The sequence below is a fragment of the Coffea arabica genome, chromosome 8e (genome assembly GCF_036785885.1).
Source record: "Coffea arabica cultivar ET-39 chromosome 8e, Coffea Arabica ET-39 HiFi, whole genome shotgun sequence".
In the NCBI taxonomy this organism is placed as follows: Eukaryota; Viridiplantae; Streptophyta; class Magnoliopsida; order Gentianales; family Rubiaceae; genus Coffea; species Coffea arabica.
This window is the reverse complement of record NC_092324.1, coordinates 47,786,383-47,807,033: the sequence shown is the minus strand read 5'-3', so window position 1 is coordinate 47,807,033 and position 20,651 is coordinate 47,786,383. Positions and strand designations below refer to the sequence as shown.

The window sequence follows — 20,651 nt, the reverse complement described above, 5'->3', positions numbered from 1 at the left end:
CAATCAAATTTCGACAAATTGAAGTCGTTAAACCCTTATCTAGAAGACTGGAGAATTTTCACATGCATGCAAGTGCCAAAGAATCCAAGAGTATAGAAGATAGAAGTCTACAAGTAATAGTCTTTAGAATCTTGATCTAGAATAATAATTTCTACAAGCTCCAAAGGGATAAAAGTATGGAGAAAACAAGAGCATAGCACATGGCAAGCCATTTAGCAAAGACAATTAATTAACTAATCCGTCCTGCCGACATAAGTGTATGATTTATGAATAGTTAAGCCTTTCCATTTCCTTGCTACAACAGACAATTTGGTGGTTTTTAAATGTGTTTTGGGTTTAAGATTCAAAAGAAAAAAAATGTTAGAAAGAAAAGTCTACAAGTCCCATTGGCTATGATATCATTCAATATGTCTGTTGGTACTTAATTGAAAGAAACTGCACTTTAAGCTTGCAAAATAATATAATAGTTTGAAAAATAAAATTGGTTTGTTCATCATTAGATGCACTTCAATAATGCAAGGAGAATAATCTAATATGAACAGTTGAGAGCCAAAAAAAAGTGAATAAACACAATTGATAACAATTAACAACCGAAAAAAGTATAAGCAAAGAGATCTAAATAGACCTCATTAGGGTGTAAAAAAAATAAACTGTTGATAGGAAACCGTATTACATATTTGATAGCTCTAAATAGATCTCATTAGGGCGTAAAAAATAAAATTAAAGATGAGCCGTGAAACAAAACATGCATGCAGCGAAAAAGAAAAGAAAAGGTAGAATTCATAAAAATCATATTTGATGGGATTTTTTTTTCAGATTTAAATATATAGGATAAACCCCATATTTTTTCCTTTGACAATCTTAGGGCGGGGGAGAGAGGAGAGGAGGGAGGAAGGAGGAGAGGGGGAAAGAGAAAGAGAGAGGAAAAAAATGATGGAGGGTGACCTGCGCCGGCATAAAGCTGCCGCGGCGGTAGGCTGAGTTACAATTGGTTAGGGACGATGGCAGTAGAAGAGGAATTAAATGTGTCGGATATTTTAAGATGTGTATTTTAAAAAATTAGTATATTTTTTAAGGGTTCGTGTAACAAAAGTGTTGTTAAAAAAACTTGTTTAATAAAACCAGAGGAAAAACAAAGGTGCCAAACAAGCACGATCCTCCAGAAAATTAAAAAAAAAAAATTACTCCACTCAAATGGCCACACGTGAACCAATCTGACAAATCCTAATTAGAATCAAACGTATTGAACTATGCAATTAATATAATGGTCACTAATCTAATCACCATCTTAATTAATTTACCACAAATGAAATACATTCCGTTCACTCCAAATTCCAAAAGGACAGTCCGCTTCATCCCCACTCTCCTAATCCACGCGTGACTTCACACTCCCCGAGTCGCCTCCTCCTTTTTGGCTTTTTATGGTAGACCTTTTACTCCTCTGTACTTCGCGTTTCCTCCTAATCGGCGGCTTTTTCCAAAAATCAAACTTTGCTTTTTCTTGGGCCTCAGGCTCAATCAATCTCAACCGTCCATCAAACCACACAAAATTCAAACGTAGAATCCTACCGACCAGCTCGGCCCGAACTATATATATAGCGGAGTATAACTTTGCCGACCAATTGGGTCGGACTCGGACCTTGGAGGGGCCTCTATAAACCTCTCCATTCAGCCGGCTCTTGTCTCCTTTTTTCAACTAACGAAAGCGCTTCTCTTCTTCCTCTTTCCTCTAAAAGAGAATTATTCATTGTCTTTGAGCCAGGCCTCTGCTTTTGGCCTGCTTTATTTCTGGTAGGTTGCTAATTTTCTTTTTTATTTCCTTTAATTCTGCATTTTTGTTTCAGATTTGGCCTAAAAATTTGTTCTTTTTTCCTTTGGGGTTTTTCTTTTTTTGATCTGGGTTTTGCATTTGGATTTCTGGGTTTTTCTTTCTTTCTTTCTTTTTTTTTTTTGTGTGTGATGAAAGTTCAAGAAATGATCTTTTTGGGATATTGGTCAATAGTAGGATGGGAGGGCTGGAAAATGCATTCTTGACAATCCATGGAATTTAGGATTCGAATAGAAGGAATGAGTGATGGGGAAGAAATTTGAAAAAGAAGAAGAATATTCCATTGGAATTTAAAGTTGACTTTCCCAGCTTTGAGCTGTTTCTTCTTTTAATCTTGTACAAGGTTTTGGCCAGCCAAATTTCAAGTTCTGATCTTTCCTGGAATTGACAAAACAAAAGTATTCATAATTTCAGAAAGTTCATCTACATAACTCTTGAGGGGATTTAATGGTAGATGGAAAACTATGATCGCATTTGCATTAGTGATTCTTGTTAGTTTTTTTTATTATCAGGAAGTTGGTAAAGTTAAAATTGTTTTATTTTTGTTTGGGGCATGATTTGTGTACTAATGGTCTGGTGTGTTTGGTGCTTGGAAATGGGTTCTTGTTATTTGCAAGGTTAAGATGGTTTTGATGATATGTTGTAGTGAAGCCTAGGCGCTAGGCGATTGTCTAGTGGTGTGCTTCCTCTGCCTGCCGTGTTGTTCTGCTTCGAGTTTTAAGTAAATGGGCTGTTTTCAATCAACTGCGAGGAAACAGTTTCCTGGATATGAAGATCCGATAACTCTTGCTTCACAAACAGCTTGTAAGTTGATTCATGATTGATTTGTAATTGTAAGGTTAATTGGCTCTTTTTATGTTCTCCCTTTAGTTGATTGTTTCATTTGCTAGTAAGAAACGTTATAATCCTTGCATTGCTTTTCTTTTTTTATTTTTCTGGAGAAGATGAAGAGCAGTAGCCGGAGGATCTCAATTTTTAACTACAGCTCTATATTTGCTTATTTTACCTCTTTCAGAACATATTTAATATGACTGGATTTTGTTTTGCTTAAATATAGCTTCAGCTTCCTTTGAAGTTTTCTTTTTTATCTTTTTTGGGAGGGGGCGGGGGGAAGAGAGAGAGAGAGGTAATTGAGTGTATTACAAAGACTGTGTTGAAGTCAACATTGAAACATAGTTTAGGAGTGTATGCTGAATTAATCTGTAACTTTTTTTTTAATTGGTAAAGTTTGATCTAGCTTAGGAGCTCCTTATTCAGACGTGGATAGAAATGACAGCATTCCCTAAATCTCCTTTCTATGGGTATAATGTTTAACTAGTTATATCTTTGCTTCTTCGTTTACAGTCATTTTCTTTGGGCATGTTGGTGATTTTTTATTTTATTTTTATTTTCGTTGAGTACAGAGATTAAGACGCAAGTCTTTTCATTGCTTTTTCAGTTACTGTTAGTGAAGTTGAAGCATTGTTTGAGCTATTCAAGAGCATTAGCAGTTCTGTGATTGATGATGGGCTGATAAATAAGGTAATTTTATAAAAATTTGAGAAGCACCTTATTCATACAGTTTAGGGGCTATTGTTAAGGCTATATGTAGTGGCTTCATTCTACCGGTACACTTCTGGTTCTTAAGTGCTTAAGAGTTATAAAGGAGTATGCGAAGGGGTTTCAGTCTAAAATGACATTGAAATTTTGGATATGCAGGAAGAATTTCAATTGGCATTGTTCAAGAACAGGAAGAAAGAAAATCTTTTTGCTAATAGGGTAAGAATTTTCAGAATGTTTTGATCAATTTGAAATCTGGTTCGACCTCTGACGGTTACTTTGGGTGATTTGAATCCATGTCTGTGTTATTGATCTTGTCAAATCATCCTGAAATATGCATGTATACTGAAACTGCTGTAATCCAAATTGGCAAACTAATTTAGCTGGGCTGTTATTCATCATGTTTTATGTTGTTTAACAAATTTATTCTATCATGTTTCTTTCGTTGTGATCTGGAATGTTTGGTGTACCATAGTCGCTTCATTTTCCGTGTGCAGATTGCATATGTGGGGGGTCTACAGGTTAATACACTTTAAATTCTTGGCAGCAAAAGATGCATTTTAATTGATTCTTCCCTCCCAAAGAAATGCTTTTTTCCTAGGCAAGCTTTGTGTACTGTTTTATGACTGGTTAATTCTGTGCAAATTATCTACCTGACTTCCATCAAAGCTGATTGCTCATTAAAATGAGGGAATTGCTTTGCTAACTTGCAACACTGCTCGGACCAGATACCCTTTCATGGAGAAGCTGTTTCTTTCTGTGCCTAGTCTACTTCTATTTCTACATGCAACATAGTTGCAATAAGAAGTAGAGTTCAAATGCCAGATTTGAGGTACTGGTTCATGGGCAGGAGTTAGATGTTTGGGAATTGGACCAAATTTAAACATGCAAAGCTGTATTGAGGAATGTATTTGTAGATTGTTCAAGTTTGAAAATCCTTTTTTATCCTCAAAATGCAGCAGTAATGTCTGCCTTGTTGCATCGGTATTTCCCAGAAGGTTCTTCTTTAGCAAGAAATTCTGGCTTTTGTGTGCAACCCATGTGCATGGATATGGTAAATGTGTGAAAGGACACTTGCAATTTAAATATAGCATGGATGTTGCAAGCTTTTGTGGCTTCCGTTTCCATGTGCCTGTTGTTGCCTACCCATCTCTGCAATTTTGCATGCTAATGGTGTGACAAATTTCAATTGCAGATTTTTGAGCTCTTTGATGTGAAGCATAAAGGTGTTATTGATTTTGGTGACTTTGTCAGATCACTCAATGTTTTCCACCCGAATGCTGCACAGGATGATAAAATTAATTGTAAGTTCAGCAATTCTGAAAACTATTTCATTCATTAGGTATTTATAAGATAAAGAAGAATTGCATTCTGTGAATATTTACCAAGGCATACTTTGTTGTGACATTGCAGTTTCATTTAAGCTTTATGATTTGGATGACACGGGATATATTGAACGACAAGAGGTATGTGTTTCTTAATTTTAAAGTCAAATCTGTCCATGAGATCTGAACAACTTGTGTCCATGTCGTGTATTTATTCTTTCAATGTAGTCTTTATGAAGGCTTCTTTATAGTCTGTGAATTTTGCAGGTTAAGCAAATGCTAATTGCTCTTTTGTGCGAGTCCGAGATGAAGTTGGCTGATGAAACTATTGAGATCATATTGGATAAGGTAAGTTTACAACATTTATGTACAACTTATTTGGTTGTGCTTTGTGTCAAGTGCTTTAGGGTGGGCAAGTGTTCTTGCCTGTGATGCTTGCCTCGGGTGCTTGGATGCGTCATAATGGGTTCTTATGTAAAAAATGTTATTCTTTCCTGTTTAGAGTATTTCTCTTCCTCTCAAAGATGTTCACGCAATTATCTATCCTGTCCCCTTAAATGTTCAGATCTCTGTTTTTGAAAGTCCCAAAATATGTATCCACTTGGAAAAAGTGAAATGCATGATTACTATCTTCTTCTGAGTCTCTTCATCTGTCTCCATCTATTAGTTACAACTTTTGCGACAAACTATTCAAAATTAGAATGTTGGGAAAAGTTAGATTTTTTAGGGCTAATTTGAATGTTCTCATACATTAATACCTTTGGCTGTTTTTACTGAAGTATTCTATATTTTAAACTGATAAATCCTTACTCCCTCCCCCACCAAAAAACCAACCCCAAAAACTCTCTTTTTACTTGTTGGAGTTTGAAGTAGGTAGCGTAGTTGTATATGGTCATTAAATACCATAGAAGCGTGTGGCTATTCATAGTAGCATAAGGTTCAGAGGAATGTGCCGTGTGTAAAAAATATCATCTCATTGTTGGATAAGGTCGAATATATTCTTTTGAATCACAATATTGCCTAACTTGTCCGATATTTATGGAAAGAATGATGGTATATGAATATGATAGAGGGGCTTGCTTTTGACGGCTTAAAAGTAAGTTATAATTAGATTATTTCAAGTTGAAACAGCAGGTAGTACTGAACATGTGTTGAAAAATTTGTGCATTTTTTGTTTATCATGATTTGAAAAGCTAAATTCACAAACAACCCAATGCCTGATTTTCAATATCTGTATTTTCCATTTTCGACAAAGCTGCTGATACTTAGAGAGAGAGAGAGAGAGAGAGAGGCTGCTTATAGCTTTTTATAAGCTGTTGACAATAGGCCTAAATCTTATCTCCCAACTTTTACCTGATCTTTGTTTATGTTCTGGTTTTCCTCTGGTGAGTTTTACTGCAGAAATAATACTCAGCAGTTTGCTGATAATTTTTGAACAGACATTCAATGAAGCTGATCCAGACCGGGATGGTAAGATAGATAAATCTGAATGGCACAACTTCGTGACCAGAAACCCTTCCTTGCTCAAGATAATGACACTCCCTTACTTGAGGTAACTTGTGTTAACCTTCTTGTTTGCACCCAAATGCCTATGATTTCAGATGTTTGACTGTATTATTTATTTGACTAAATGCAGGGATATAACTACTACGTTCCCAAGTTTTGTGTTTCATTCTGAGGTTGACGAGATTGCTACGTAGTTAGGGCACGATCCTTTTTAGCACTCTAGTGTTCCTTGTTCGCCAGTTATTTTAAGTTGCGACTCACTAGGAGCAGCCATTTGTATGATGGAGGAGGGTTCAGTCGATACCAGTGATGCCTTATTTGACTGAGATGGTTGTGCCATTGTTCAGCGATTCATTGTTCAGCTATTCACTGTATATTGTGTTCTGAATGGAATTTTGTAGCCTGATTTACTGTTAATGGAGTTCACTGATAATAATATGCTTGTTGATTTTTTTCTTTTAAACAGTGAAGGACACATCTTTCTTTCTTACTTTTTTTGTTTGTTTGTTTGTTTTACTTGATGCATTAATCAGCCAATTTCACTTTCAACTCCTTCCCATGCAACAAAATACAAATCCTTCACTAATGGAGAGCAAAATGTTTCCAAACCATGCATCATGGTCTACATAAAAAGTGAGTTTTATTTTTAGTGCATATGCATCTTGATGCATCGTAAGGAGAGTAATATGTTTTGTTTGCTAATGTAATTCTGTTTTACTTCTTCGAAATACAAGAGAGCTAAGATTTAATTCAGTTTTATTTCTTCGCCGAGGTTAGATCAAACGAATCTAATTGTTTGTTAGTTTAGCTCGTTTAGGCCTGTTCATGTTTGATAATAGCTCATTCAAAATTTTATATAAATCGAGTTCCAACAAATATTTTAACTCAATTAAGTAATTGAACGAACATAAACTCGTTAGTGAATTTAAACGATATGGGTCTAATTGTTATTTCACAAAATTTATGATTAATATGTATTCTTGATTTCTAATTTCAAGTTTAATTGTTCACGAACATAGACCTAATTGTTCGCAAACGGCTCATTTATATTAAACAAATTGAACTCGAACTCGAATTCAAAGTAGAATTTTGCTTAATAAGCCAAATATGAACATAGATTTGGAGCTGGAATATTATCTAACGAACACCGAACAACAAAACTCAAACATGAGACGCTGAACTCGTTTACAGCTCTACCTATATATATACTCAATCCTATTCCACAAATTAACTAGTTGAATATAACAATTTAGTTACAGTTTGACCCTATATCATTAGTCAACCACTTGAATATATTAATATAGTTAGGGTAGAGAATTCACTTTCACATTTTAACTACAAAACACTTTACCCTCCGTGGGCGTGGGTGCATTGCATGGAGACTATTACTATTACACTCTCTAATGGCAGGTTTATGAAGACACAATATATACCCATTTAACTCCGAAGTCATTCCAGTTGTACCATTGGCAGCACATTACAAACACAAAATACAACATTTGGGAGACAAATGTGCCATTAATTATTTGTTGTCTGTTTTCCGGAGTTCCCTCAAATATTACGGATAGATGATCACTCTGCTTCGTGGCTACTCATAGCCCTTTTGACAAATCCACATCAACTGAAGACTCGCCGCAGCTGCACAACTAGTTCTGATCGGTAAATGGGCTCACTTTTTCTATCATTTACATTATACTGTAATGGGCAAAATATTCTGTCTTTCATGTCTTACTTAATGTCACTTCCTGTTTGTTTAAATGCTTCAATGAAGAGCGACCCCCTGTTCTTCACTGTGTTTTGGAATTATGACATATTTCGAACTCTTACTTGATCTGGGTTGTTTTTATTCTTCACAATCTGCCAAAATATTGGCTTTCATATTGTATTGTGGTATTACAGTTTTAACCTTGGACCCTGAACTTTGATCAGTATGCAGCTTTGATTATCAAATATTTGGGTAGTGGTGAAACATTAAAAAGAGTTCTTCTCTTTATGGATTTAAAGAATTTTCAGCGCAAGGATTTTCAGTTAGTTTTCACCTTTATAAGGGGCTAACATTTCTGGACGAGATATTCATTTTGCTTTCTTTTAGAAAGCCTTTGAGCTGAAATATAGTTAAAATTTAATATATCCAGTAGAAGTCCTTTTTTTTTGTTTTGGGGGTGGGTGGGGGGGGGGGGACTTACTAATAAAAATCTGGCATCCTGGCTGAATTTTGTGGATAGGCTTTTTTGTTTTCTCGTGGAAAAGCAGGCCAAGTTGCCAGTCTTGCATAGTGGAGGCAGTTAATTATAGTTCATGGGTTTGAATTTGGCAGTTTCATTTCTGCAGGAACGTTCTGTTTTCAGATGATTTTTTTTTTTCTGTAAATGGCACAATGTCGCCAGAAGGCAATTCTGTTACGTCCCTTCTTGATCAAGAGCTATTGGTCCGTCATTGGCATTGCCTCAAACACTAGCTTAAAGTCCGTCTTTCACAGATATTATGCTTCAAGCAATAAAGTGGATGAGGATGGACTGTTAAATGCATGTGATAATCTTACCAAAAGCTTGGCTTTCAAAGATTCTTCTACTTGTATAAAGCCAGCGAAGCTAGGCTGGGAAGGATCTTCTCATGCAATCCTGTTAGAAAAGCTTGAAAATGTATTGAAGGATCATCAGGTGGATGAAGCTTGGGAAACTTACAAGGATTTCAAACGCCTGTATGGCTTTCCTGAAGACTCCATCATGAGGCAATTGATAACTGAATTCTCCTATTCTTTGGATTTCACATGGCTTTGTAGGGCATTTGATATAGTCTTGTCGATGTCAAAAGAGAAATCTGCATTACCTAGGCTGGATGTAATGACTAAGCTCTGCCTTTCCTTAGCAAGGGCTCAAATACCTTCCCCGACTTCTGTGATTCTTAGACTGATGCTACAGAAAAATTGCTTCCCACCATTGGATATACTAGGGTCGGTGTTTCTCCATATGGTGAAGACAGAAATGGGAGCAATTCTGGCAGCAAATATCTTGACTGAGATTTGTGATCTTTATGAGCAATTAAATGAAAGCAAATCTAACTTTGCAAAGATGATAAAACCAGATACAATGCTATTTAACCTTATTCTGGATGCTTGTATTAGATATCAATCATCTCTCAAGGGTCAGCAGATCATAGAGTTGATGGCTGAAGTTGGAGTGGTGGCTGATGCTCACAGTATTGTGATTATTGCTCAGATTTATGAGATGAATTGTATGAGGGATGAGTTGAAAAAATATAAGAGACATATCGATGTTGTTTCAGCTTCTTTGGTTTCCCATTATCGACAGTTCTATGATAGTTTGCTGAGCTTGCATTTCATTTTCAATGACATTGATGCTGCTTCTGCACTCATAAAGGATATGTATCAGCACGGAGAATCTAATCCTGCTCGGGAAGCAAGGAAGGAATCTTGTACTATCCCAATTGGCTCTCCCAATCTTAAGATGGGTTTGAAACTACATATTCTACCAGAACTTCTTCAGAAGGATACCGTAATCAAAATGGAAGGAAAGCCAAAGCTTGTTTTGAGTAAGAATGGAAAACTTGTCCTCAGCAGCAATGCGGTAACAAAACTGATGAGGGAATATAAGAGATGTGAGAGAATAAATGAACTTTCAACGCTTCTTAATTACATTCAAAGTAAACTGGGTTCCTCAGACTCTCATAACTTGTGTCATGATGTCATTGATGCTTGTATTCATTTGGGATGGCTGCAGACAGCTCATGACATTTTGGATGACTTGGAATCAGAAGGCAGTTCCCTGGGCCAAGGTTCATATGTGTCCTTGTTGACTGCATATTACAACAGAAAAATGTTTGAGGAAGGAGACGCACTAGTTAAACAAATTAGGAAAGCTGGTATGTTGACAAATCTATATAATGAGCTGCCTATCCCCAGACATGGATTAGAGTTGGAGGATGAAAGCACCTTGAATTTTGAAAAAGTAAGAGTAGCAGGGAAATCAGACTTGGTTGAGGCTATCATCCATGACATTAAAAAAGAGGCCAAATCAATTCCACCTTCTACCGTGATTCATGAGTTAAATTCATCTATCTATTTCTTTATGAAGGCCAAAATGATTGGGGATGCCATGAAGACATACCGAAGAATGCAAGAGATGAAGATTCAGCCTACTGTATTGACTTTTGCCTATCTAATAAGTGGGTATTCTTCTCTGGGAATGTATCGCGAAATCACCATTTTATGGGGTGATATCAAGAGGAACTTGGAGAAAAGTAATTCAATGGTTCACAGGGATCTATACGAGTCATTGTTGTTGAACTTTATACGTGGAGGTTATTTTGAGAGAGTACTGGAGGTCATTGCTTTTATGACACAGAACCGGATGTACCTGGACAAGTGGGTTTGCAAATGTGAATTCTTGAAGTTTCACAAGGATCTTTACAGGAGCTTAAAAGCATCAAATGCGAGAAATGAGGTTCAGATGAAGAGGCTTGAGCACGTGCGGGCATTCAGAAATTGGATTCGCATCAATTAGATTTATGTGGATGGTGTAAGAACTTGATATCTTTGAAAGCAGGCTTTTATTTCCACTTGTTTAAGCCATGAACTCAACATATAGAGCTTGAACCTAGTTGGTACCGTATAAGTTGGAAGTTCGTGGGGTAGCACAAATATGTCGTAGCAAATGGTAAAACGGGAAGCACAATCAAAACCATCGCTGCCTAAATGCTTGTAAAACTTTGGAAGGTCCTTGAATGATGGGGCAAATGGAGAGGAACATGCCCATGGTGGTTTGGTAGTTCAATATGCAAAGAAGACAGGACAGGAAGTATAGTAGTATTATCGGCTATGTCTCAATTGCTGCAGATTTTGGTGCATTAGACACACTGGAAGTGTAGTTGACTGAACCTTTCATAGTACATCAATGAAACTGATTGGGTCTTTTATGCCGTGCACTGTGACTTTCAAAATTCGTGTTGACATGTATGATCTGTGACTACATCAATGAAATAGATTCTGTCTTTCAATCGGCAGCACGAGACTTCCAAATTCTTTCTGGCACATCCATAGTTACATTTGCTTATCCACGTATTGGTTAATAAAAAGGCATGGTTATTACCAACAAAAAAAAAAAAGGGTATAGTCAATACAATAGCATTTGCTAGTGCATATTTTCACTAGAGACTTCAGAATAAGCCAACGAGGAAAAAGCGTTACTGATTTGAAGGTCTGATGGAAGCTTTGAAGGTCTGACGTGTAGGGGTGTCAATGGGTTGAGTTCGAGTCGAAATTGAAGCCTTGTTTGGATTGCCGGTTCCGTCGAAAAATTACGTCGTTTTCCGTGATCACATTTCTCTATTACCTTTTTCCTTCACATACATCAAATCGCTACAGTAATTTTCCATGAAAAATCATGGAAAATGCAATCCAAACACAACCGAAAATTTTGAATCCAAACCCATTTTTATGTAGTAGATTCGGATTCGACTCGTATATCGGACGGGTCTTGACTTTAGAGTCCCAGATCCGGGTTCGACGGATTCAGGTTGGATCCGGATTGGTCCGGATCTAAAAGGCTCAAATTTAAATATTCGTAAATTAAATTCAAAACCAATCACAAATCCAATTTCTAAACTTAAACAAATCAAATTACAAAATTAAATCACAAATAACTCGCAATAGCCAATCCAAAACTAACCATAAATTAATCTACTAAGTCATTATTAAATTGTTAATTTAGTGAAAGAATGTATTTAGAAATATTTATATTTTATAATTATTCATATATATTGTTCAGATTCGGGTCGAATATAGGTCGGAATCCTATATTTCGTATTTGACCTGTTTTTATTAGAGTAAACGGATCCAAATCCGGATCCGAGTATTGGAATTATTTTTCAATCCAACCCCGAAAAAATTTATACCCGACCCTTTGACGCCCTTATTGACGTGCATATTCTGATTCTTAGTTAGAGGGTTAATTGTCAGTTTATTCTGTTATTGGTCTAGTGAAGTGAATATTTGCATTTCTTTTTCAACGGTAGTTTTTTAACTAATCTATTCGATCCCTGAATTAAACTCATTTTGGTGATAGCTCCTTCTTTGGATAATTCATTCGAAATAAACATTCATGTTCATTAAGTTTATAAACTCACTTGGAAATCTGATGGACTTATCTACTATTCAAGTTTGGTAAAAACTCAAGCTCATGTTAAAACCTATATGGTCTTAGTAGGGCAAAAAAAAAAAAAAAATTTAAACTCTTAGAAAAAAAAATTCACCTACATCTCTACGTCTATCCAATATATAAAGCCAAAGCTTTATCATTTTTTGAACTTTCGATTATATCCTTATAAAATCTAATTTTTAACTTAATTTTTGTAACTAGCAAATTATTATATAGCCTTATAAATCAAAGCTCTTTAATTAATTTATATAAATTGTATTTATGTGAAAAATAAAATTCATATAATATTAATCGATTTTAATTATTTTCAAATTACACACACATTGAGTGTGCCCTTAATGCTAATATTAGTAACTTAAGACCAACGTTAACAAGTAAACTTTTCAGCCAAAAAAAAAAAGAAGGAAAAGAAAACCATTAAATTTGGTTCAATAAATGCTCAAGCTCATTTGCTTGAGCTCGAGATTATAGTAAAATTAAGGTTAAAAAAATTTAAAACTCGTCAAAAAATCCATCTAGAAATTGGTAACTCAAGAGCCATATTAACAAATAAAAGTTTTTTTTTAAAAAAAAAAAACCAAAAAGAAAAGAAAACCATAACTTAAAGAAGAGGGATCTGGCAGCGGAAGGAAAAGTTGTTTCTACTGCTCACTGGTTTCATAGAATCTTTTCGGTCTCTCCTTTGCACTCAACTCAACAGTCACAGAACAACCTGTAATGGACTTTGCACAGCAGGCAATGAACTTAATCGGCGAGGAAGACGATGACGACGACCAAAACTGCCGAAACGACGACGTCGAGGAAGACGAAGAACACCAACAAAAACAAGCCCGCCAATCATCGTCTTCCTCCGGGGCCTCATCCTCCGGCGCCTCATCCTCCGCCTCCTCCTCCGCCGGCGCCTCCTCATCGGCCGCCTCGTCTTCTCGGTCGTCGTCGTCTAATCACAGCAGAAGCAGCAGCGCAAGCGAAGAAGATAACGAGAACGATGGCGGAGAAGTGAGGTCGCGGGATAACAGTAATATTAATCATAATAGGAGTAGTGATACGAATTATAATAATGATGGTAAAGAAAATTATTATGAGAATTTGGATGAGGAGGAAGATGACAAGGATCTTTTTGGGTCGGATAACGAGGATTATGGAAAAACCCCTGTTAATAGTCCCTACCCAGTTCCTGGTAATTTTTCCTTTTTTATGTTAGTATTTTTTTACACCCTTTGCATCAGTAAATTTGTTTGGTTTATTGGTAGCTGATAAGTTGATCTTGGGCATCTTCTGCAAATTTTGTCTGGAGTGTGTGTGTGTGTGTGTGTGTGTGTTTGTGGTTTGATTGGTTTTTGGAAGATTTTGGTAGGGTTTTTGAGTGTTGGACCTTGTGATGGATTAAAGTTGAGATTTTGGACTGTTTCTGCTGTTGGGGTCTTCATTTTTGAGTGTTTACATCAGTTGGGTTGTACATTGAGCTGGGAAAGTGCATGCCTTTCTCTTTTCGCTTGGGTCTTTTTGGGATGCGATGGACGGGTCTGGCAGCATAATCTGGTGTACAAGTGAATGTTCCGCTAGATGAGTTTGGCTGCATATTCTGGTTTATTGGCTGGATAATATGACGTTTGGATAATATGACGTATGCAGCTTCTGCATTCAATACTGTTGGATTTTTTTTTTCTTTTTTGGGTGGGACAGGGTGGCCAACTGAGAGCGCGATCCTAGTTGCAAGACTTCTTTTGTGAATTTGCTATCTAAAATACTGTATGATTGCGAGCTTTCTCTAGTTGTATGCATGCCAGCTATTATTATCAACTCCCTATTTGGTTATTTGATTGCTGTGATCTTTTTGATGATCGGCTAAAATATATTCAAGTTTGCGAGTTTGTGATCTTATTGGCGGGTTTTTTTTCGCGATGCAAAATACAGATTGCATCTCTTTAAGTTGTATTACTTTTGTTAGCTATCAAAGTTCTGCTGTTTTTATCAACTTCGTGTTTGGTTCTTTGACTGCTGTGGTTGGTTTGATGGTTGGCTAAAATATATCTGAAGTTGTATTGCTCAAGATCAAGTTAAGAGCTTTATCTGTGTTCTGGAAATTGGGGCTTTTAGCAGAACTCTTTATCATTCAATAATTGGATTTACAATGTATGATGAGCGGATTGGTGCATTGGCATCAAAATTGTTGCAATCCTAAGTATTTATAATGTATTCTGCTGATTTTAGGAATGCATTTAATCTGCTATCTTATGTGTGATTAGGAAAATCTGAATTTGTTTTGAGCCAGCATTATGGTTTTGATCTCTCCATCAGTCTCTCTCCTTCCTCTAATCCCCAAGGCCCCTATCATGCTGTCTTGTCAAAGTTGAAAAAGGCAAACATGGACATGCTTGGAAAATTCGAAAAGAAGAATAATAAGTTCAATGATGTTCTAGATGGTTATTACTCAATTTCCTAATGTGCAGTTTTGCCTGCAATACGTAATACTAACAACCATATGAGAGGGGGTTTTGGACGTGGCCGTTGGCAGCACAACAACCGAGGACCTGGTCTGCTTCCTCGACCTGGGCCTTATCCTCAAAGACCCAACTTTGGTGGCCCAAAGTTCTTTAATGCCCCTCGTGATGAACGCTTCGTTTCTGAGTTAAAATTTTCAAAGAGTGAACAAACATTAGCAAGAAAATGCATAGCATTTCAGGAGGTAATTTAACTTTCCTTCTTTAGTGTCGTCAAGTTTTCTTGGTTTGAAGTGCTCTGGTTCTGAGAATAGAAACATATAACTTCGATTTCTGTTAGTTGTTTTGTGGACATTAATATCTGGATTTGGCCATGTTAAGATGCTTGCCCTTCTAATCAATTTGTTTTATCCCTATTTGTCTGCCATTCCCAGCTTGAGATCCAGTGAAATAAATTGGGAGAAGAGTTGTATGCCCTTCTTTCGCGCGTTATATGAAACGAGATTATCTGATTGGTTTTGTTCTTTGTCTGATTTTGTGATTAAATATAGCCTTGCGAGCTGGCTTGCTATAGTCGCATAGAAGGTGGGGATGTCTTCTTTGATGACCGTAGTTTGGTAAACCTCTCTTTTGACAGTTTTAATTTTTTCTTAGCAGTAGGTCTGATTTTGAATATTTGATGATGATGTTTAGCTGATGTAAATTGCTTCTTTCTTGACAATTTTCAGAGACTATTTAAGCGTGTCATTACTCAAGATATTGGGTTTGACCTGAATGAAGGTTTTGATACTTTCATTCCAAAGAAAGGTTAGCTTACAAGGAAATGTGTATAACATGGAAATTTTTTATCATAAGATTCAAACCGCTGGAGATATCTTTTAGGATTGGTAACATTTATGCGCTGCCAATAATTGATGCTTGATATGTGATGGTATTGTTCCAGATCTAGGCTCTGAGGGCTTTGGTGATCTTCTGGCTTGCATAAGAAGTAAAAACATACCACTTCAAAACATGCACTTTGTGGTGAGAAATCTGCACTTAGTCAAGCATTTTATTGCAAATATACTTCAAAGGCAGAAAACATAATGTGTTCCCTTCTCTTTTTCTTGTGGCAGACGTATCGCAACAACCTTAATAAGGTAAGTAGTTATTTTTAGTAGCTGATTAAAATACTATTCCTACTACTCAAAAAGATCTAAGCAAAATTTGTCATCGATTTGCATTTTAAAATGAAGTAAGGATGAGATGAAAGATGTTCTTCCCGTTTTAGATAATATGGAATCAAAATTTGTCATTGATGCGCATTTTAGAATAATGTTACCATGATATGAAACAATTTGTTGTTCCAGTTTTGGATTAGATCTGGTCATTTCATTGTTGATTAATGTATGAAACATTCCTAAGACTATTTTTCATCAGTGTTGCTTTAAGGTTGTGTTAGAATATAGGTTTAATATTCTGATGAGTGTAACTGCATGGCTGTGATGTTGATCAAATGATACAAGTTACAAGCCATTTTATTCCATGGACCACTATTGGCTACTTGACAGATGATTTCATTAATTTGTAGATATTGGCTACTGCTTATATAAGGCATGAACCTTGGGAGATGGGGGTACATAAAAGGAATGGTGTCGTGTATCTTGACGTGCATAAATTGCCAGAAAGGCCACAAAGCGAGCTGGAGCGGCGAAGGTAAATTTTCTTTATCACTTTTAAATCATTCAACTCTTTAACTTCTCTGTTTCTCATCAGAAAGTCTGGGGATGTCTAGAATTCACTTTTTTCTGGTGTGGGTGTCTATCTAAGATGGATGGGTGCCACCTCAATATTTGGACACTGTTACCTCTTGTTTTTCTTGTGCTGTTGTGATCCTGAATGTCAAAGTCATATTTTGAGTTCAATGCTGGCCAGATTTTTTTTTTTTTGGCTTTCTTTTAGGCAGGGTTTTGTGCAGAATGAAGTAGAACAGGAGTTAAATCACTGAGAATCAGCACACAGACATGGAAGTTAGTCTGCAAATTTAGTTTCTTGGCAAGACGTTGATGTGATGTTTTATTTGCAGATGGAAATACAATCGTGGAACTTGATACAGTGATGTACTGATTCATTATTTCATTTGGATTAATTTGGTTTGTTTGATGTAATTTACCTAAAGACAGAAAAAGAAGTTAATATAAAACTCCCTTAATTGATAAGATTACCATTCTTGTTGTCCTGTCAGAGCTGTCAGACTAAAATCATCAAGACTTCGTTCTCTCTCTGTGGTCTGTACATGAATATGTACAGGTGCCAATATGTGCAAAATCGGTTTTTAAACGTATCTCTAACACCATCACAGTGATCTTCCATGGGCAAAACATAAATAACAATACTAATAATTCTTGTAGTTGTAGATAGTTGCCTTTCATGGCACTCGTAATTGAGCGGCATATGTGGTAAGATAAGGGAGGATTGGCTAGATATAGGCTCTCCTATGCTTCTCGACTTTAGAGGTGACATTTTTGGACTTGTCTCGGACGTAAACCATTCTCTCTTCTTCTTCCTTTTTTTTTGGGGGGGGAAGGGGGGGGTTGAATTTGCCTTACCAGCACTTCTGAATAACTTGATTACTATCAGAGCCTTGCCTTTCACCTCTTCATTCTTCTCCACTGTATATTTCTTAAGTCTTTCTGCCATTGCTTGAATTAGGTGTTACTGGGGCTACTGTTTTGAGAGCCTTGCTACAGAAGATCCAACTAGAGGCGATGGAGAAGGGATTCATCATGTTGATGCAAATGTTGAGTATTGCTCTGTACTTAAAACCAAGTTGGGAGCACATCGCATATTGATGGGCGCTGAAATGGATTGCTGTGATTCCACTGATGATGGAAGGAGGTTCTATGTAGAACTGAAGACAAGTCGTGAGGTGCTAAGTCTGATGGAATTGTGTTTTTGCTTTTCCTCTTTCATTTCCTTAGTATTTTTGATGTAATTTCATATCTCATCTGCTGTCTACAGCTGGATTATCATACTGAGGAAAGATTTGAGAGGGAAAAATTACTTAAGTTCTGGGTATGTATTCATTGGTATGGATTTTGTGTCCTGTTTCTAGTTGTCAGTTGTTGTCTGCTAATGTTTTTACTTTTTGTGGTTAACATGTACATAAGAATGCAAAATCTGCTTGTTTTGTTTATGATGGATTTCTTGTCTGGTGATGTTTATATACTTTGTGGAAGTTGTATGAGCTTACATTTTCTGTTTACAGCTAAGTTGCACTATTGAGACAGAGCGTTTATTGTAGTCATTTCGTAGGAGCGTTATCCTTTTTTTTCAGCATTGTCCTTTCATTTGTAGTTTCTCAATAGCTGATTCTTTTGTGCTTTTTTTTTTCTTTTGTTTCTTTTGGCTTTTAAAGTAAAAGTGATCTCATTCCTGATAAATTTGTGATTCTTTTGTTTAAGATTTTGGGTATATGTTGTGATTAGTAGTCTTTCAACTTGTTTGACTTTATGTAAGCAATTTTATCTCTTATCTTGCAGATCCAGTCCTTTCTAGCTGGTGTACCTTATATCGTTATTGGATTTAGGTAATTCATGTGATACAATGGTCTTGTCCTTTCTTGTTGGATAACATCTTTTCTCCGTCTCTCTAAGCCTGCAAAAAGAGACAGCTTGCTGTATGCAGTTTCATTAGCTAGTAGTAGGTTCTGAAGGTAAATAAACCATGGTAGAACACAAGTGATATTGATTATTTTCATAATATTTTCTTGATTCAGAGATGATGGTGGCCGACTTGTCCGAACAGAAAGACTAAGAACCAAAGAGGTTACAGGAAGAGTAAAAATGAAGAATTACTGGCAGGTAGGGTATGCCAGTCTTTCATTCTCATCATTTGATTATTATTTTTCTGAGGTTGTAATTTAAATGCACCCTCGTGGTATTTCATGACTTTTGTATCTCGTCCACTGGAAAATGAATTTAATGCCAAATTGGATAGCTTAGCTTAAGGTGTTGTAGAAGTTATGAATTTGGCTTTTGCTAGCCATATGTCAAGGTATCACCATATCCTGTGACTTGAGCCAGTTAAGAAAAAGAGAAGAGAATTTGATTTTGCTCATTCACATTTCCTTCAAATTATATCTCCCATTTTCCCTTTCACTCTTTTTTATAGTTTTGGTTGGAGCTTCCCACCTGCTGTTGAGGGGGGGAGGAAATATTCTTTGTGATGAAAATATGATTGGGAGTTTTGTCACCACTCAATCTAGGTAACAGCAATGAGCTGGGAAAATGCTGCATTTCATGTAGAAAATAAAATCACAGTCATCATTAATTTGTGATATCACATCATCTTTACGACCCCTGTCATGAACTGTGTGGGCAGCCCTCCCCCCTCTTTCCTATTTGGGCCCTTGTATTTTGCAAAGATGGCAATTAAAATGACAATGTTCATGGCTATATGTAATTGTTCATTCCTGACTGTAATAACGGGCTTGGCAGGGTGGAGTGTGCCTGGCATTTGCTGATGAGGTGTTATGCTGGCTTTATGGAACAGTCAAAGAGAGTAAGAACATCTTAATGCTTTTAATTCAATTCGAAGTTTTTATTTGGTTGCTGCGGTAATAGATGGAAGGAGGAAATGTTGAAGAAGCCTTGGAACATCCTTTTCTTTGGTGGTTTTGGTTTCAAGATTGTCTGCCTTTTTGTCTGTGATGTCAGCAATAAAAAAATGCTTGTTCCAGACAGTTAATTGGTTTTCAATTATTTGGTTTCAGATGAAGACTACATTTTACAGTTTGCTCCGCCGTTCACACGCCTGGAGCTTTTGCAAGCAGACTCTTGTCCAGATGCAATCACTGACCATGTCGACCAATTATGACCACCCAATAACCTCATAGACTACAAAGTAGACTGCAAGATAATTATACAAATTGTGATGAAAACTTCTCTAGTACTATCATGTTAAAACGGAATGGAGACGGCTTTTGAAAGTTGTAACAAAATTTTCTGTTTTCTCGTTTTTACCACCTCCAGTTCCCAAACGAAGTAGTATAATGTAGTCTGTTGTATGCTTGAACTTCAACGACTCCAGATACTGCCAGTGTTACAGAGTTGATTGCTGGGAACTCCGTGACATAACTGGAGAATTTTATTGTTCTTGCATCATAGTATCAACACACTCCTTTATCTTCCAATAATGATCCCTGCATAAAATGCACAAATGCATTAAAGATTCTTCTACATCACTGCCAAATAGGGGTGCGTTCGAGTCACTACTCGAGTTCGACTCAAAGTAAAATAACTAAGCTCGAGATCAAGTTCGAGCTTGTCTCGTCGAGTTTTAGAAGTCAAGTTTGAGCTCGAATTTGATGTCAATTTACGTTACTCGAGCTTGAGTTTAATTAAATCTAATTAATTCAAATCAAGCTTAATCGAGCCTATTCGAGCTCAATCAAGTCTAATCAAGCTTATATAATAAAAATTAATATTTTACATATAATTTTAAATAAAGGATATTATTGACATTTCACAATAGTAAAAATTAAAATATTTATTAGAAAAAAGCTCGATTAGGCTCGAGTGTAAAATATTGAAACTCGAACTCGACTCGCTGCTTCTATCAAGCAGTTCGAGCTCGATCTCGAGCTCGGCCAAACCGAGTTGACCGAGCTCAAGCAGAGCTGCTGACCGAGTAGCTTGCGAGCTCGAGTCAAGTTACTTGATACAGCATCAGCCCTACTGGCAAATTACCATTCTCATCCTTTCTGGCTAAAGGCTTGCATCTGGAAATGAGCCCCAAAAAGTAGTAGATTGCACAAAGATAGGAGGAGTACATCTGTTTCTGATCTACAAGC

General features: G+C 36.5%; 3 protein-coding genes across 7 annotated transcripts; all 3 read left to right on the top strand.

Moving 5' to 3' along the window:
* The first annotated feature begins 1,620 nt into the window (after positions 1–1,620).
* On the top strand, positions 1,621–6,661 carry LOC113707484 (calcineurin B-like protein 1). Of its 4 annotated transcripts, none has more exons than XM_027229836.2 (9): positions 1,621–1,791; positions 2,446–2,632; positions 3,267–3,349; positions 3,527–3,586; positions 4,563–4,671; positions 4,781–4,833; positions 4,960–5,040; positions 6,132–6,244; positions 6,329–6,661. In XM_027229836.2, exons 2-9 carry the CDS (start codon positions 2,554–2,556, stop codon positions 6,390–6,392), a joined length of 642 nt encoding a protein of 213 aa, XP_027085637.1. In that variant the 5' UTR covers positions 1,621–1,791; positions 2,446–2,553; the 3' UTR covers positions 6,393–6,661. The 4 variants fall into 4 exon arrangements, with proteins under 4 accessions (XP_027085637.1, XP_027085641.1, XP_027085640.1 ...); XM_027229840.2 differs by having other exon boundaries at positions 1,651–1,791; positions 2,480–2,632; XM_027229839.2 differs by having other exon boundaries at positions 1,652–1,791; positions 2,475–2,632.
* Positions 6,662–7,463: 802 nt separating this feature from the next.
* On the top strand, positions 7,464–11,220 carry LOC140013112 (pentatricopeptide repeat-containing protein At4g17616-like). Its single transcript, XM_072062197.1, has 2 exons — positions 7,464–7,857; positions 8,530–11,220. Exon 2 carries the CDS (start codon positions 8,568–8,570, stop codon positions 10,719–10,721), a length of 2,154 nt encoding a protein of 717 aa, XP_071918298.1. The 5' UTR covers positions 7,464–7,857; positions 8,530–8,567; the 3' UTR covers positions 10,722–11,220.
* A 1,754-nt stretch (positions 11,221–12,974) lies between these two features.
* Positions 12,975–19,994, top strand: LOC113707205 (NAD-capped RNA hydrolase DXO1). 2 transcript variants are annotated; one of them, XM_027229409.2, is made up of 13 exons: positions 12,977–13,554; positions 14,828–15,063; positions 15,370–15,435; positions 15,547–15,625; positions 15,762–15,841; positions 15,934–15,957; positions 16,389–16,513; positions 17,510–17,726; positions 17,819–17,872; positions 18,340–18,386; positions 18,576–18,660; positions 19,297–19,360; positions 19,572–19,994. In XM_027229409.2, exons 1-13 carry the CDS (start codon positions 13,092–13,094, stop codon positions 19,673–19,675), a joined length of 1,644 nt encoding a protein of 547 aa, XP_027085210.1. In that variant the 5' UTR covers positions 12,977–13,091; the 3' UTR covers positions 19,676–19,994. The 2 variants fall into 2 exon arrangements, with proteins under 2 accessions (XP_071917704.1, XP_027085210.1); XM_072061603.1 differs by lacking the exon at positions 15,934–15,957 and having other exon boundaries at positions 12,975–13,554.
* The last annotated feature ends 657 nt before the right edge of the window (positions 19,995–20,651 follow it).

Excerpts from the sequence above, each read along its gene's own strand:
- LOC113707205 (XM_027229409.2), top strand. The coding sequence starts at position 13,092 with ATGGACTTTGCACAGCAGGCAATGAACTTAATCGGCGAGGAAGACGAT. Across the intron at positions 15,626-15,761 it reads TACTTTCATTCCAAAGAAAG|ATCTAGGCTCTGAGGGCTTT; the intron begins GTTAGCTTACAA and ends GTATTGTTCCAG. Across the intron at positions 15,842-15,933 it reads TTCAAAACATGCACTTTGTG|ACGTATCGCAACAACCTTAA; the intron begins GTGAGAAATCTG and ends TTCTTGTGGCAG.
- LOC113707484 (XM_027229836.2), top strand. The coding sequence starts at position 2,554 with ATGGGCTGTTTTCAATCAACTGCGAGGAAACAGTTTCCTGGATATGAA. Across the intron at positions 2,633-3,266 it reads TCTTGCTTCACAAACAGCTT|TTACTGTTAGTGAAGTTGAA; the intron begins GTAAGTTGATTC and ends TTGCTTTTTCAG. Across the intron at positions 6,245-6,328 it reads ATGACACTCCCTTACTTGAG|GGATATAACTACTACGTTCC; the intron begins GTAACTTGTGTT and ends GACTAAATGCAG.
- LOC140013112 (XM_072062197.1), top strand. The coding sequence starts at position 8,568 with ATGGCACAATGTCGCCAGAAGGCAATTCTGTTACGTCCCTTCTTGATC.